The sequence below is a fragment of the Melozone crissalis genome, unplaced genomic scaffold, assembly GCF_028551555.1.
Source record: "Melozone crissalis strain CALT ecotype California unplaced genomic scaffold, PUWL_Pcris_2 ptg000017l_1, whole genome shotgun sequence".
Classification (NCBI taxonomy): Eukaryota; Metazoa; Chordata; class Aves; order Passeriformes; family Passerellidae; genus Melozone; species Melozone crissalis.
Window position 1 is genome coordinate 8253822 of NW_026535795.1, and position 12676 is coordinate 8266497.

The window sequence follows — 12676 nt, forward strand, 5'->3', positions numbered from 1 at the left end:
GCGCTGACCGCCGCTGACAGGAGTGGGGGCTCTGCCCACCGGGCGGGACTTGCGGGGAACTGGAAAGCGAAACTTTGGGGGGAATTGGAAAGGGAAGTTCTGCTGGGTCTCGGGGCAGACGCGGCGCAGCATCGCCCGTGTTCGGCCGCAGGAGCGCCGCGGTCCCAGCGCCCAGCGCTGCCCTCGCCCTGGAGAGCTGGAACAGAGCTGGAGAGGTCCCCGGCCGGGCCATGGAGGGTCCTGGGCAGGAGCCCCACGCCCTACAGTTCCGAGGTGGAGCGAGAGGTGAGGGTCCCCCGGGGAATGCAGGGCAGGAGGGCTGGGTGTGGTGCTGGTACAGGGGGATCCGCTACTCCCCTACCTGTGTACAGCGAAGTTTTCTCTCAAGGCTGAGTTTCAACACTTCCTTATTTGCCCTTGGAGTCTGTTTGGGGCCATGATGCGGCGATGTGTCGCAGCAGGCTCTTGCTGTTTGTTCCTGCTAGCAGTCAGTTTTTCCCTAAGCGTTCTGTGGGGAGTCTGATAAAAGCCCCGTGGGCTGCGCTTCCTTCTTCTCCGAAAGGCTGGACTTTCAGTGAACACTCCATGTTTTGTGCGTGCTATGTACAGTTCAAGTCAGTTGTGGCGTCCTCTATCATTATTTCACTGATGATTAACTCCCCAGGAAACGCTGTCCTGTGCAGAAAACTTAAACTTTCACCTTCTTACTTCTGCTTTCAGTTCTGTGGAAAGAGGTTTTCTTTTTTGGTGTCTTCGTAGCTCAAGTGAACTCTAAGCACAGCACTCTCTTTAGCAGTTGGATAGAAGGGTACAAATGAGACACTAATTTGAAAATCTATGTGCAAATGTAATAATTTTTAATTTGATGTCAAATGTTCAAAATATGCTGACTGTCAGGTCAATATACTCATTTGTCTTTGTTGGGAGGCTTGTTAATTTGGTTGATTTATAATTAAGGAGTGTAATTTTTTCTGCTTTTTTAAAGGACGTGTGCTTTGTTTGGACACTGGCTTTACAGGAAGAGGCAGAAACAGAACAAATAATGTGCCAGGCCAGGCAACTAAGTTAGGGGAAAATCTCCAAGACAGTAATTATACCCTTCCACATGGGCAAAGAGTAGAGGGGTTTGGTGGTTGGAATTCAAAGGTTCCTCAATCAAGTAAGAATCCAAGAATCCAAGGTGAACAGCCCAACAGTGAAGCCACAGGATTCTGGAGAAAACAGGAGAATGAGAGAAGGAGAATGAGGTATCAAGGTGGACAAACACATGAGAGGGGCAGAGGACCCTGGAATGAGCAAGAAAATGCATTTAGAGGAAGAAGGTGTCAGCTTGGACAAGCCCGTGAGAGGACCAGAGGACCCCAGAATGAGCAAGAAAATGGAGGCAGGGGAGGGAGGTATCAAGGTGGACAAGCTCAGGGAGGAGCTAGAGGGAGAGGGCTGAGGAGTGCTACCCCAGGTGGTGCCCACCACAGTGAGCAGCTTCGGCAAGCCAGAAGGATTGGCTATAAATTCCTTGAAAGTCTCCTCGAGAAAGACCCCTCAGAAGTTGTCAACACACTTGCTTCCAGTTCAGGGTTGAAGGAGCTTCTTTCCCAAACAACCATGAACCGTAATTTCGTTCAGCTCATTTGCCAGGTGCTTCGGAAGGCGTGCAGTTCCCAATTGGACAGACAGAGGGTCCAACACATTCTTGGGCTTGTGAAGGAGTCCAACTTTCTCAAGGTCTGTCTGCCACAGTATGCGTCTGACATGGTAACAGAAGTAGTTCCTGCTGTACGCCATGAGTACCCTGAGCATATCAGCAACATCATTTTACTTCTTCAGCACCTGATAAGTACTTTCCCAGCCAGCTCTGTGCAGAAAGTCTCCCTCCTCTTGACAGTCTTGACAGCATCCATCGATGCCCTGAGAGGTTTTGGTGTGGACATCACAGAAGAGACAGAGAAGAATCTCAATCAAGTCCAGATGCTCATGCAGCATCTGCAGGAGAAGAGACGTGAAGGCACCCTGAGGGCTGATAACTGTACATTTATGCAGCCTCAAGATGGGCAAGCAGGAAGCTATCGTTTCATGAGCATTTATCCAACATATGATGAGATCCACGGTAATGAGAAACCTTTTCTACGTCCCAATTTTGTTTCTGGAAAATATGAAAGCACCAGTATTTATCTTGACACCCACTTCCGACTTTTGAGAGAAGACTTTGTAAGGCCTTTAAGGGAAGGTATCATGGAGGTTTTGCAGAACCTCCAGGACAGAAATTTAAGAAAGAGGAAATTTGATGACGTCAGGATCTACTTTGATGCACGGATTATTGCCCCATCTTGTACACCAACTGGCATTGCTTACAAGGTCCAGTTTGACACAAAACCACTGAGGTTTGTACAGTGGCAGAATTCTAAACGATTGCTGTATGGATCCCTTGTCTGCATGTCCCAAGATCACTTTGAAACATTCCTTTTTGCCACCGTTTCCAATCGTAATGCTGCAGAACTTGCCAATGGGATTGTGGAGCTGTCTTTTGATGCAGACAGCCAGCCACTGGTGGGAGAGTTTGAGCCCTCAGACTCTTTCCTCATGGTAGAGACAACTGCCTATTTTGAGGCCTACAGGCATGTGCTAGAAGGGTTGCAGAAAATGCGGGAAGAAGACATCCCATTCCAGAGGTACATTGTGGAATGTGATGCACAGGTGAAGGTGCCAGCATACCTGGCATGGGATACTGCCTACAACCTTGCACCCTTGGTGAAGACTTCGCGTAAAGAGACGTGCCCTGATAGCTTGAAAATTGTCAAAATTCTAGATCCCAGTCAATGGCTTTCAATGGAAGCTTTGAAATTAGATGAGTCTCAGATGCAGGCATTGAATCTTGCACTCACCAAGGAGCTGGCTATCATCCAAGGACCTCCTGGCACTGGTGAGACATATTTGCTTAAAGGCTCTGTAATTTAAGAAGTTCTTGTTGATTTCCCCATCTAGGGAGATTAACGTCAGAGAAAGCCAGCTGTACTGTCTCCAAAGCTTTAGTCCTGTGCATAATTGATGCTTGAGTCACCCAGTTAGTGTGAGCTGTGGAGACAGTTAATATCCTCAAATAGCCACACTGATCTTTGCCCACCTACATGCAAACAGACACCAACTGCACTGTTGGCTGTGCTTGTATATTGGGGTGAAGAAGTTTACAGTGGCCTTTGAGAACTTGGTCCTTCTTGCTGTGCAGCACTCTCCTACTTGTCTTCACAGCATGTTAGGGCTTTGGGAACATTCAGCCGTGAACCATTGTGTGAATAAAGTATTACAAGATGGGCTGTAATTGTTTTAAATGATACCTGAATTTAACAAGCACCAGTGCTTGTATTTCAGTAGTATATGGATGTTTTATGTGCAGCCAAATGTCATCTATGATGCCAGTATCAGAGTGGGCTGGAGGATGCAGTGGGAGAGAAAACCCTGTGTCCAGTGTATTATCCAAAAAATAACATTCTTGCAGACCGTGGCCTTGCTCAGCTACAGGCTGGAATGTCAGTTCATGCTGCTTTGTGTACTTTTTGTAAGTTAGTTACCCCTGGAGTCAGTTCTCTTGGCACAGACCAGATTGGCAGCCTGGAAAGAAATCTTTTATCTGTTTTGATGATTTCTGTGTTTCAAGGCACTTATAGAGCATGGATTACCCTTTTCTGATTCTGAGTTTGTCTTGCAGGGAAGACTTATGTGGGTTTGAAGATTGTTCAGGCTCTCTTGACTAATGATGACGTGTGGCAAAGCACTTACAGGAAGCGTCCCATCCTTATAGTCTGCTACACCAACCATGCACTGGATCAGTTCTTAGAAGGTAAGAGTACCTGCAAACAGGATGGTGGTATAATCATAGAATGGTTTGGGTTGGAAAGACCTTAAAGATCATCTAGTTCCAACCCACCTGCCATGGACAGGGATACCTTCCACTAGACCAGCTCCAAGCTCTGTCCAGCCTGGCCTTGAACACTTCAAGTGATAGTGCATCCAGTTCTCTGGTCAGCCTGTTGTTAGAACGTGTAATTAGAAACTACACTATAACCCTTACTCTGCTCATTGTATGACATGATAACCTGCATTTTGGTTTGATTCTTTTTAATGACTCTAGCCCCATTGACATAGATTAAAAAAACTTCACTCAGAGCAAACCACTGTAGGATTTGCAGTCAAAGGGTATTTTTCCTACCTCTTGTCCTACTGCTGAAAACTGAGCTTGGCCCTTTAGTTCTAATATTTTTTTTTATTCACAGGAATATACTCATTTGAATCAGATGGGATAGTGCGTATTGGGGGCAGGAGTAGCAGTGCAGCCCTGCACAGATTCACCTTGAAGGAGCTGAGGAAGCATGCCTACAGATTTGATATCCCAGACTACCACTTCAGAGACTCTGAACATGTATGTACAGACCTCCTGGGAGATGCTGGGACTGGGTTGCCTGTGCATTGGAGGAGATAATAAACCTCCCCCACACCTGGCCTTTCACCTTGTTTTATGCTGAATTTGGTCTCTTAATTCTTCTGTGAGTTTTTTGTCCTGCTGTTAGTGAGCTTTGTTTCTCTGAGTGTGACACTGCCTCCCTGGTCTTTGTTGTGAGTAGATAACGAGGGAGATGAAGGAGGCTGAGGAGGGTCTCCTTGAAGGAGCGAAGCGGTTGGAGTGCACGGCCTACGGAGTTCTGCACGAGCGCTACTTGAAACCACACATGGCACCCCAGCACTGGGCCAGCCTGGGAAGGGCTCTGGTAAGAGAGGTCCCTTTCTTCTGAGTCAAGCAGTCCCAGTGCATGCTTACCATCCTTTCTGCTAATGTGCCTGACCTTCCACCAGCATACATCTTTTTAGCACCGTTTGGTTACTGGGAAAGTAAAGGAGTGAACAGCAAGCTGTGCCAAATGACAGTAGTTTAAACAAGCAGGGCAAGAGGGGCTTTGAACTTTGCTCCTTCAAACTGCAGAGATTGTAAGTGATCTTTAGCGGCATAAAAATGCAAATACCCAAAGGGAAGCCTCTTAAACTGAAGGGAGGAGGGGTACCCAGGAAAGCCTCTTAAACTGAAGGGAGGAGGGGTACCCAGGAAAGCCTCTTAAACTGAAGGGAGGAGGGGTACCTTTTCTGAAGATCTGGGGCTGCTGGGACTTTCTAGTTCTGGAGGGTGCCTTGAGAGGACTTATCCTAGTTGCCACTGCTGTAAGGTGCTGCTTTGGCATCATGCTAAGACTCTGAAGTGCAATAGGCCTGGCTGATTTGACTTTCTCTATATTAGCAGGACACTGAGTTTTACTACATTGCTTCACAACGCTCACTGATTCTGGAGTGGCTGGGACTTGGTGTATCTGCCTTCACTCAGAATGCTGCAGAGAATATATCAGCTGAAAATCCAGGTAAAACAAACAAAGCAAAAAAAAAAACCAAACACCAGAAAGACACCCACCCCACACACATTTTCTACAAGTGTGTTTGCCTAAGCAGTGTATGTGTGCCAGAAAAGAGGCACTACTTCTTAACAGGCACTGAATGATGTGTGATACTGTGAGGGAATTAAGAAGATTAACCCTCATTTCAATGTAGTGATCTGACTGCTGCACTGATAGAGTGGCTGTGGCTTGCTTCATGTGACTGGTGACTCCCACAGGTGGTGAGCAGGAGGGAGAGGAGGAGAGCGAAGATGAAGCAGAAGAGGAGCTTTTGGAGATCCCAGAGATGGCTGACCTGATTGAAGATGAGAGAGTGATTGAGGATGAAAAGATAGCAGACTATTGGAGGAGGGAGAAGGAAGATGACAGTGTTCATGAAATAGCCCGTTCCATGCTGGCTATGAAGCTGGATCAGGAAGAAGGAGCAGCTCAACCACAGCAGGAGAACATGCAGTGGGAGGTACCTGCATACATTGGCATGACTGTGTAAAGAAAAACACGGGGATGCTAACACAAAAGAATCTCTGTGCTGTAACTGCTTATTGGGGTGCTTTTTTTTTTCTTTTTGCAGGTAACTCGTGGCCAGAGGAGAAAAATTATGCGGAAGATGAAGGTTGAGCTCCGTAAAGTGAACGCAATGACAGAGTTAGAGGCCAATGCTGTTCAGGATGTGTGGCAACTTGACCTGGACTCCCGCTGGAGGCTTTACAGGTGACAAAGCTATTGTGCAGGGCTTGTCAGGCAGGTGTTTCCTAAGATCATTCCAGTGTGCAAACTGTGTCAAGCCACGATGTTTCTGTTTGTACTTGTTCATTTCCTTGTTTGAACATGCTCATTCTTACCTTCCTTGTACTGCATGGGAAGCAATATCATGCCCTGCATTTGTACATGTTCAGGACTAAGTACGGATGGTAATAATCTGTTTCCCAAAAGGCATGGCAGAAGTTTTGCGCTGAATCCATTCAGAACCTGTGGATCACTATCCTGTTTTCCTTGCAGTGTGTGATAATGGTGCTTTCTTCCCAGGCTTTGGCTGCAGACTTACCAGGGTTCTATTCGAGAGAACATTGGGGAGCATGAAGGGCGGTATCAGGAAGCAGCCAGAAAGCTGAAAGAACTGAAGCTGGAGCAAGATCTCTGCATTCTCAGTAGAGCCAGAGTTGTGGGGATGACAACTACAGGTGCAGAGCAGTTGGGAAACAAACCAGTATTGTATTGCTTACAATCATCTTTAAAGAACCTTTTTGCTGAAAGATTAGAATGTGTTGCTTCACAGCCTGGGACAGGCTCTGCCTTTTTAATCTTTGACTCCCTTTGCAAATGGGGCTCTTGTGAGTGTTGTTAATTAGTGGCATGAGCAGCTTCTGCTGTTTTGCACTCCCCCTCTCTTGAGTAGCGTTGTTCTAATGGAGCTGCACCACTTGTGCCTTAGTAAGGCACAGCCAATACCTGTGTTGCTATTCCCACAGCATCTTCTGGAGATGGTAGTGTCACGGTTGTTGTAGTATGTCCCTTTGGAGAGACAATTTAGCCTTATTTGTGTGTGTAGAACACATAAATAAGTATAAAGTATAAGTATAAAGTTATCATATTGAGCGTTTCTTTTGTCTGAAGAGAGCATTGGAAAAAGGACCAAGGCAGGCATAGGAGTAATCCCCACCTGCCTTCCTTAACTCATCATATAGAAGCCATCCCTGGTATTGTGCTGTTTTAAAATTAAAAAAGCCAAGTGTTGAAGTGGGGAATCTTGAGAAGAACCCCAGTTTTTCTGAGACAGAGCCTACTCCCCTCTGTGAAAAGTCTTGCCTTACAGCTTGAATGCAGTTATACCCTAAGGTTTATCTTCTGTCCTTGCTCAGGTGCTGCAAAATACCGACGGATCTTGCAGTACATAGAGCCACAGATTGTCATTGTAGAAGAGGCAGCAGAGGTGCTTGAGGCTCACACCATTACTACTCTGAGTAGAGAATGCCAGCACCTCATCCTCATTGGAGATCACCAGCAGGTAACTTTCATGGCTAACATCTCTGTCTGCTGGGTTAATGAACAAGAACCATCTCACCAAATGCTGTGTGGGAAAATTGCCAAGGCTTTTTGCTCCCCAGCTTCCACAGATACCACAGGTCCTTTCTCCTGTAATTTTAAAGTAGAGCTCCTGTGGGACTGATGTTTTAGTTGAACTAATACAATTTTAGATGTGCTTTGATTGTGACTGTATCTAGCTTTGATGTTTAGCACTTCTGCAAGAATCCAGTCTCTGGCCTTTCAGTGGGAGACCAGTCACAAAAAAATGAGAGTGAAAAATCCTACTTAGACATAGGGAAAGTGCCAAAACATGGACCTCCTATCCCTTCTCTTTCAGTTGCAGCCAAGTGCAAATGTATATGACCTGGCCAAGAACTTCAACCTCGAAGTCTCTCTCTTTGAACGTCTGATCAAAGTGGATTTCCCCTTTGTCTGTCTGAAGTACCAAGTAAGAAAGAGCTATAAAAAACTTCATGGCATTTGTATCTAGGTTGTTTTAAGTTTGTAATACAGTTAAGTTTATATTTCTACTGTAAGAGCAGCCTAAAAGAAGAGCATGTTCTATCTAACTTCTGAAAAGAGTGGTAGGAGCTGTCAAACTGATACAGAGTTCCAGAATATTTTCATTTATTTAGCGATATTGTCCACAGCACTGTGGTTCTCATGTTTTTCTGTGAAGGACATGGTTTATTGTGGCAACTGAAACTTCCACAGCTTTGCAGAGTGAGACAGCACAATTCTTCTCAGGATGCTTCCTGCTAAATTGCTATAATAATCTGTCTTGGTGCCTGGGGAAGTTAATTCTACCACCACCAGTCCTGTGTTAAAGGTACTTGAAAGAGCTCATTTAGTAGTTAGGGTGAGGTGCTGGCTTTTGTTATCTATAAGTGTGCCTAGATTTGCACTGAAGCCGGCATTACTGTGCAACAGCCTTATCAAGAGATTTTCTTGAAGATGCTCTGCTACTCTCACTCCTGCAGTTGTTGGTGGTGTCAGCAATGGGGTGAGGGAGAGCAGGGATTGGGAAGTGCTCCCTTCTTGTCTCTGATTGAAAAGTCATCCTTGTCTTCTATTCAGCCACTGTCTGTACAGTGGAGGAAAAGAATATTGACAGGGAAATATGGTTCTCCTTTCACAAGACTGATAAAATTGTTTTGTGTTTCAGCACTGCATGCGCCCTGAAATTGCCCAGCTTATCAGTCCTCATATATACCAGAACCTGGAGAACCATCCCTCTGTCCTGGAATATGAGAATATAAAAGTGAGTTTTCAGCAGTCCAGGGGGTTGCTTTTGTCCCCTGTTACTGGCTAAATGAGTTTCTGTAAACTACAGTGTTCAAGGATTTCAAATTCTTAGGTCAAATTCACTTATTGAAATTTATACCTGAATCAAGGAATTGTGCAATATAGAATTACATAAGTAATTTGTATTTCTTCTGGCATTAGTGATGGTGGACAATGGAAATAGATCCAATACCAATGACTTTAAAAGAACAGTAAAAATGGAAGGGGGAACAAACAAATTGTAGGAGTTTGAAAGCTAGGAAGAAATCTTAAATGAAAGACTTAGAGGATAATATTGAAATTCCAACATAAAATAGGTGACAGGATTACTGGAACTCTTTCCTTAGTCTCTCCATTTGGGCATTCTACCAATGCACAACATTGTAAAGAAGATCTATGCAGCTTACAAGTATAAAGTCATCATTTATTATCTAACATGCTCAATAAACAGCCAGAATTTAGTAAGTTATTAGAATGCTTGCCTTGGGTATCAGTCAGAAGTGTCAGTCTTTGCTTCTTCCTTAATGATACTGAGCATCCATCTTAACACTCACTCCCCATTTTCTGATTTAAATTTCCGTAATGAAATGAGGAAATACAAATGAGGAAGCCCTAACCAGGGCTTCATGTATCTCTAGGTTGGTGCTTTTCTTGCATCTTTGAACTATTAACAGTCATCTCTCTGTAATCTTACCTTGGACAACCAGAGATCTGTGTTTGATCTACAAAAGCTGTTCTTTCCTGTTAAAATCAGTCTCTGGGTTTTGGCAGGCAGAGCAATAATTTCTTACGGGTAGAATAATTCCAGTTAATAGGTAAAAAAGTAAAAGCCCCTGCTAACTCAAGGCAAATAGAGTTTTTGAACAGGTGAGCAGTCCACTCTGCACACCATGAGATGGTAAGTGACTTCTGGAGTCCTAGCATTCCTAGTGTTTTCTGTTGAAGAAGAAATTTTCCTTGCTGCTTTGTTTTTATTGCAACAACAGAGGAAGTATGTTTTAGGCAAGTGCTCAGCCCTGTGCACTGGTAACTTAGGATCTTTCTCCTACAGGGCCAAAACAGGACATTGTTCATATCATGAGTATGCTTTGAGAAGTTACTAACACTTCATGTTTTCTTTGGTATAACCTAGAAATGTACAGTAAAAACATCTCTGGAAAGAAAGGGAATAAAATCAGAAACTGATTTCATATTAGGATACTAAAATATTACCAGTAAGCTGAAATGGGAATTTGATTAATAACCTATGGAAATCTAAGAGGAAATCACTTAAGTACACAGTAACTGCATACTGTAGTCAACTCCTTAAAAGTCCTCCTGGATGTGGATAATCAGGAGCATGGAAACACTCTGGGGTGACAGAAACTAGAATTCTCTCTCTGACATCCTTCCTTTTGTTTCAGGGTGTCTCAACTAATATCTTCTTTGTGGAACATGAGGTTCCTGAACAAGAGATCCAGGAAGGGAAAAGCCACCAGAACCCACATGAGGCCCACTTTGTAGTGGAACTGTGCAAATATTTCTTGTGTCAGGGCTATGAACCTTCTCAGATCACCATTCTCACTACTTACACTGGACAGCTCTTCTGTCTGCGTAGGCTCATGCCAGCAAAGATCTTTGAAGGTGTGAAGGTTCATGTGGTGGATAAGTACCAGGGAGAGGAGAATGATATTATTCTGCTGTCATTGGTGAGGAGCAACAAAGAGGGGAGACCTGGGTTCTTGCAGATCCCTAATCGGATATGTGTGGCATTATCCAGAGCTAAGAAAGGCCTCTATTGTATTGGAAACATGAGAATGCTTGGCAAGGTTCCTCTCTGGAACAAGATCATTGTAACCCTTAGTAAGAATGGTCACATTGGCCAGTCATTGGAGCTTTGCTGTCAAAACCACCCTGGAACCAAGACAAAGGTATCTACAGGTGAAGACTTCAATAGTGTCCCAGAGGGAGGCTGTACTCGTCCCTGTGAGTTTAGGTTGAATTGTGGCCATGCTTGCACAAGGGCATGTCACCCATACGACCCTGAGCACAAAGAGTACCAGTGCTTGAAGCCTTGTCAAAAGGTACTTTGTGAAGATGGGCACCGCTGCCCAAAGTCATGTTATGAGCCCTGTGGAAAATGTATGGTGAAGGTAAAGAAAACTATTTCTAAGTGTGGCCACGTACAGATGGTGCCATGTCATATTCCAGAATGGAAATTCGAGTGCCTAGAACCTTGCCGGAAGAAGTTAAACTGTGGACACACATGCATGCGTACCTGTGGGCAGCAATGCACAATGAAGTGTCCTCAACAGGTTACAGCCACACTGAAATGTGGCCACGAGCAGAAAGTTGCTTGCTGGATGACCAGGATGAGGCATGAGGAGCTTGTGAAATGTGAGAGTAAGTGTTCTGTCACACTGGCATGTGGTCATGTATGTTCAGGTTCCTGTCATACTTGCTTTGAAGGAAGATTTCATAAGGCATGTGACAGCCCATGCAAGCGTGTCTTGATCTGTTCCCACAAGTGTCAAGAGCCTTGTACTACAGAATGTCCTCCTTGTCAGAAGGAATGTCAGAACTACTGTATTCACAGTAAGTGCAAAAAGAAATGTTGGGAAAGCTGTGTTCCTTGTGCTGAGCCGTGTGAGTGGCAGTGCCAGCACTACCAGTGTACCAAGCTTTGCTCTGAGCCGTGCAACAGGCCTCGCTGCAATGTTCCCTGTGCTAAGATGCTGCCCTGTGGTCATCCCTGTGTTGGATTGTGTGGAGAGCCCTGCCCAAAGAAGTGCCTTGTTTGTGACCATGAGGAACTCACTCAGATCTTCTTTGGCTCTGAGGATGACCCAGATGCTCGATTTGTACAGCTTGAAGACTGTGGCCATGTCTTTGAGTCGCAAGGCCTTGACCACTATATGGATGAAGATGATGATGTTGTCAAGCTGAAGGTATGCCCTCTGTGTCAGACACCCATCAGAAAGAATCTGAGATATGGCAGCAGTGTGAAAAGGCAGGTGGAGGAGATAGAACGGGTGAAACAGAAAATCCAAGGCCCGGCAGAGGAAATCGAGTCTAACAGACAGAGGCTGCAGGCTGTGCTGATGCAGAATCTTTTACTGAGACCTAATCTATACTCTAAGTATGCCATGCTGGAAAACAGACTAAAAGCTTCACCTCTCTCCACAAAGAGTATCGGACTAATTGAGAACTTGCTTAATTTTTACAAACGTGTAGCAGACCTAACTAATTCTCTGAACAAAATCAATGAGAATGAAAAGACAGGGCTGATAAAGAGGCTGGATGAAGTGCAGAAGTGGTTGGATAAGCCACGCATCAGTTTTACAGACCAGGAGCTCACTGACCTGCAGTCTGAGATCCAGAGGCTGACTTACTTGCTGAGCCTCTTGGAAAGGTGCAAAGCACCAAGTAGGGTGATACCCGCAGACATCGCAGCAGAGATTAACAGTGCACGGGAGATCCTGGAAGGGACAAAGAAATTCACAGAGGAGGATGAGGTTGCAGTGAAGGCTCACCTGAAGAAGATCAATGCTAGCTTGCCCATGTCAGGGCTGGGGATTTCTGAAGCTGAGCGGGTGCAGATTGTCAGTGCTATTGGCTGTCCCCGTGGCCACTGGTTCAAGTGCAAAAATGGGCACATCTACGTAATTGGGGAGTGTGGTGGGGCAATGGAGAAGAGTACGTGCCCTGAGTGCCACGAAGTCATCGGTGGCACCAACCACACCCTGGAGAGCAGCAACCGCCTGGCCCCGGAGATGGACGGGGCAACCCACGCGGCCTGGTCCGACGTGGCCAACAACATGCTCAACTTCGAGGAGCTGCGCCAGCTGATATAGAGTGTGAGCTTCGCTCTTTCCCGCAGACACACACACACAGGGGCACAGCCCCACTGCTTTCCCCCTTTGCTTGTTCTTAACTAATAAAGTGTGTCACTAATA

At 45.4% G+C, this 12676-nt stretch overlaps 1 protein-coding gene across 2 annotated transcripts; it reads left to right on the forward strand.

Annotated features, from left to right (window-relative positions):
* Positions 1-202: 202 nt before the first annotated feature.
* Positions 203-12641, forward strand: ZNFX1 (zinc finger NFX1-type containing 1). Of its 2 annotated transcripts, none has more exons than XM_054274541.1 (13): positions 203-285; positions 986-2920; positions 3704-3835; positions 4269-4414; positions 4617-4760; positions 5282-5399; positions 5651-5892; positions 6004-6143; positions 6459-6613; positions 7292-7437; positions 7795-7905; positions 8623-8718; positions 10145-12641. In XM_054274541.1, exons 1-13 carry the CDS (start codon positions 231-233, stop codon positions 12572-12574), a joined length of 5850 nt encoding a protein of 1949 aa, XP_054130516.1. In that variant the 5' UTR covers positions 203-230; the 3' UTR covers positions 12575-12641. The 2 variants fall into 2 exon arrangements, with proteins under 2 accessions (XP_054130516.1, XP_054130517.1); XM_054274542.1 differs by having other exon boundaries at positions 5285-5399.
* The last annotated feature ends 35 nt before the right edge of the window (positions 12642-12676 follow it).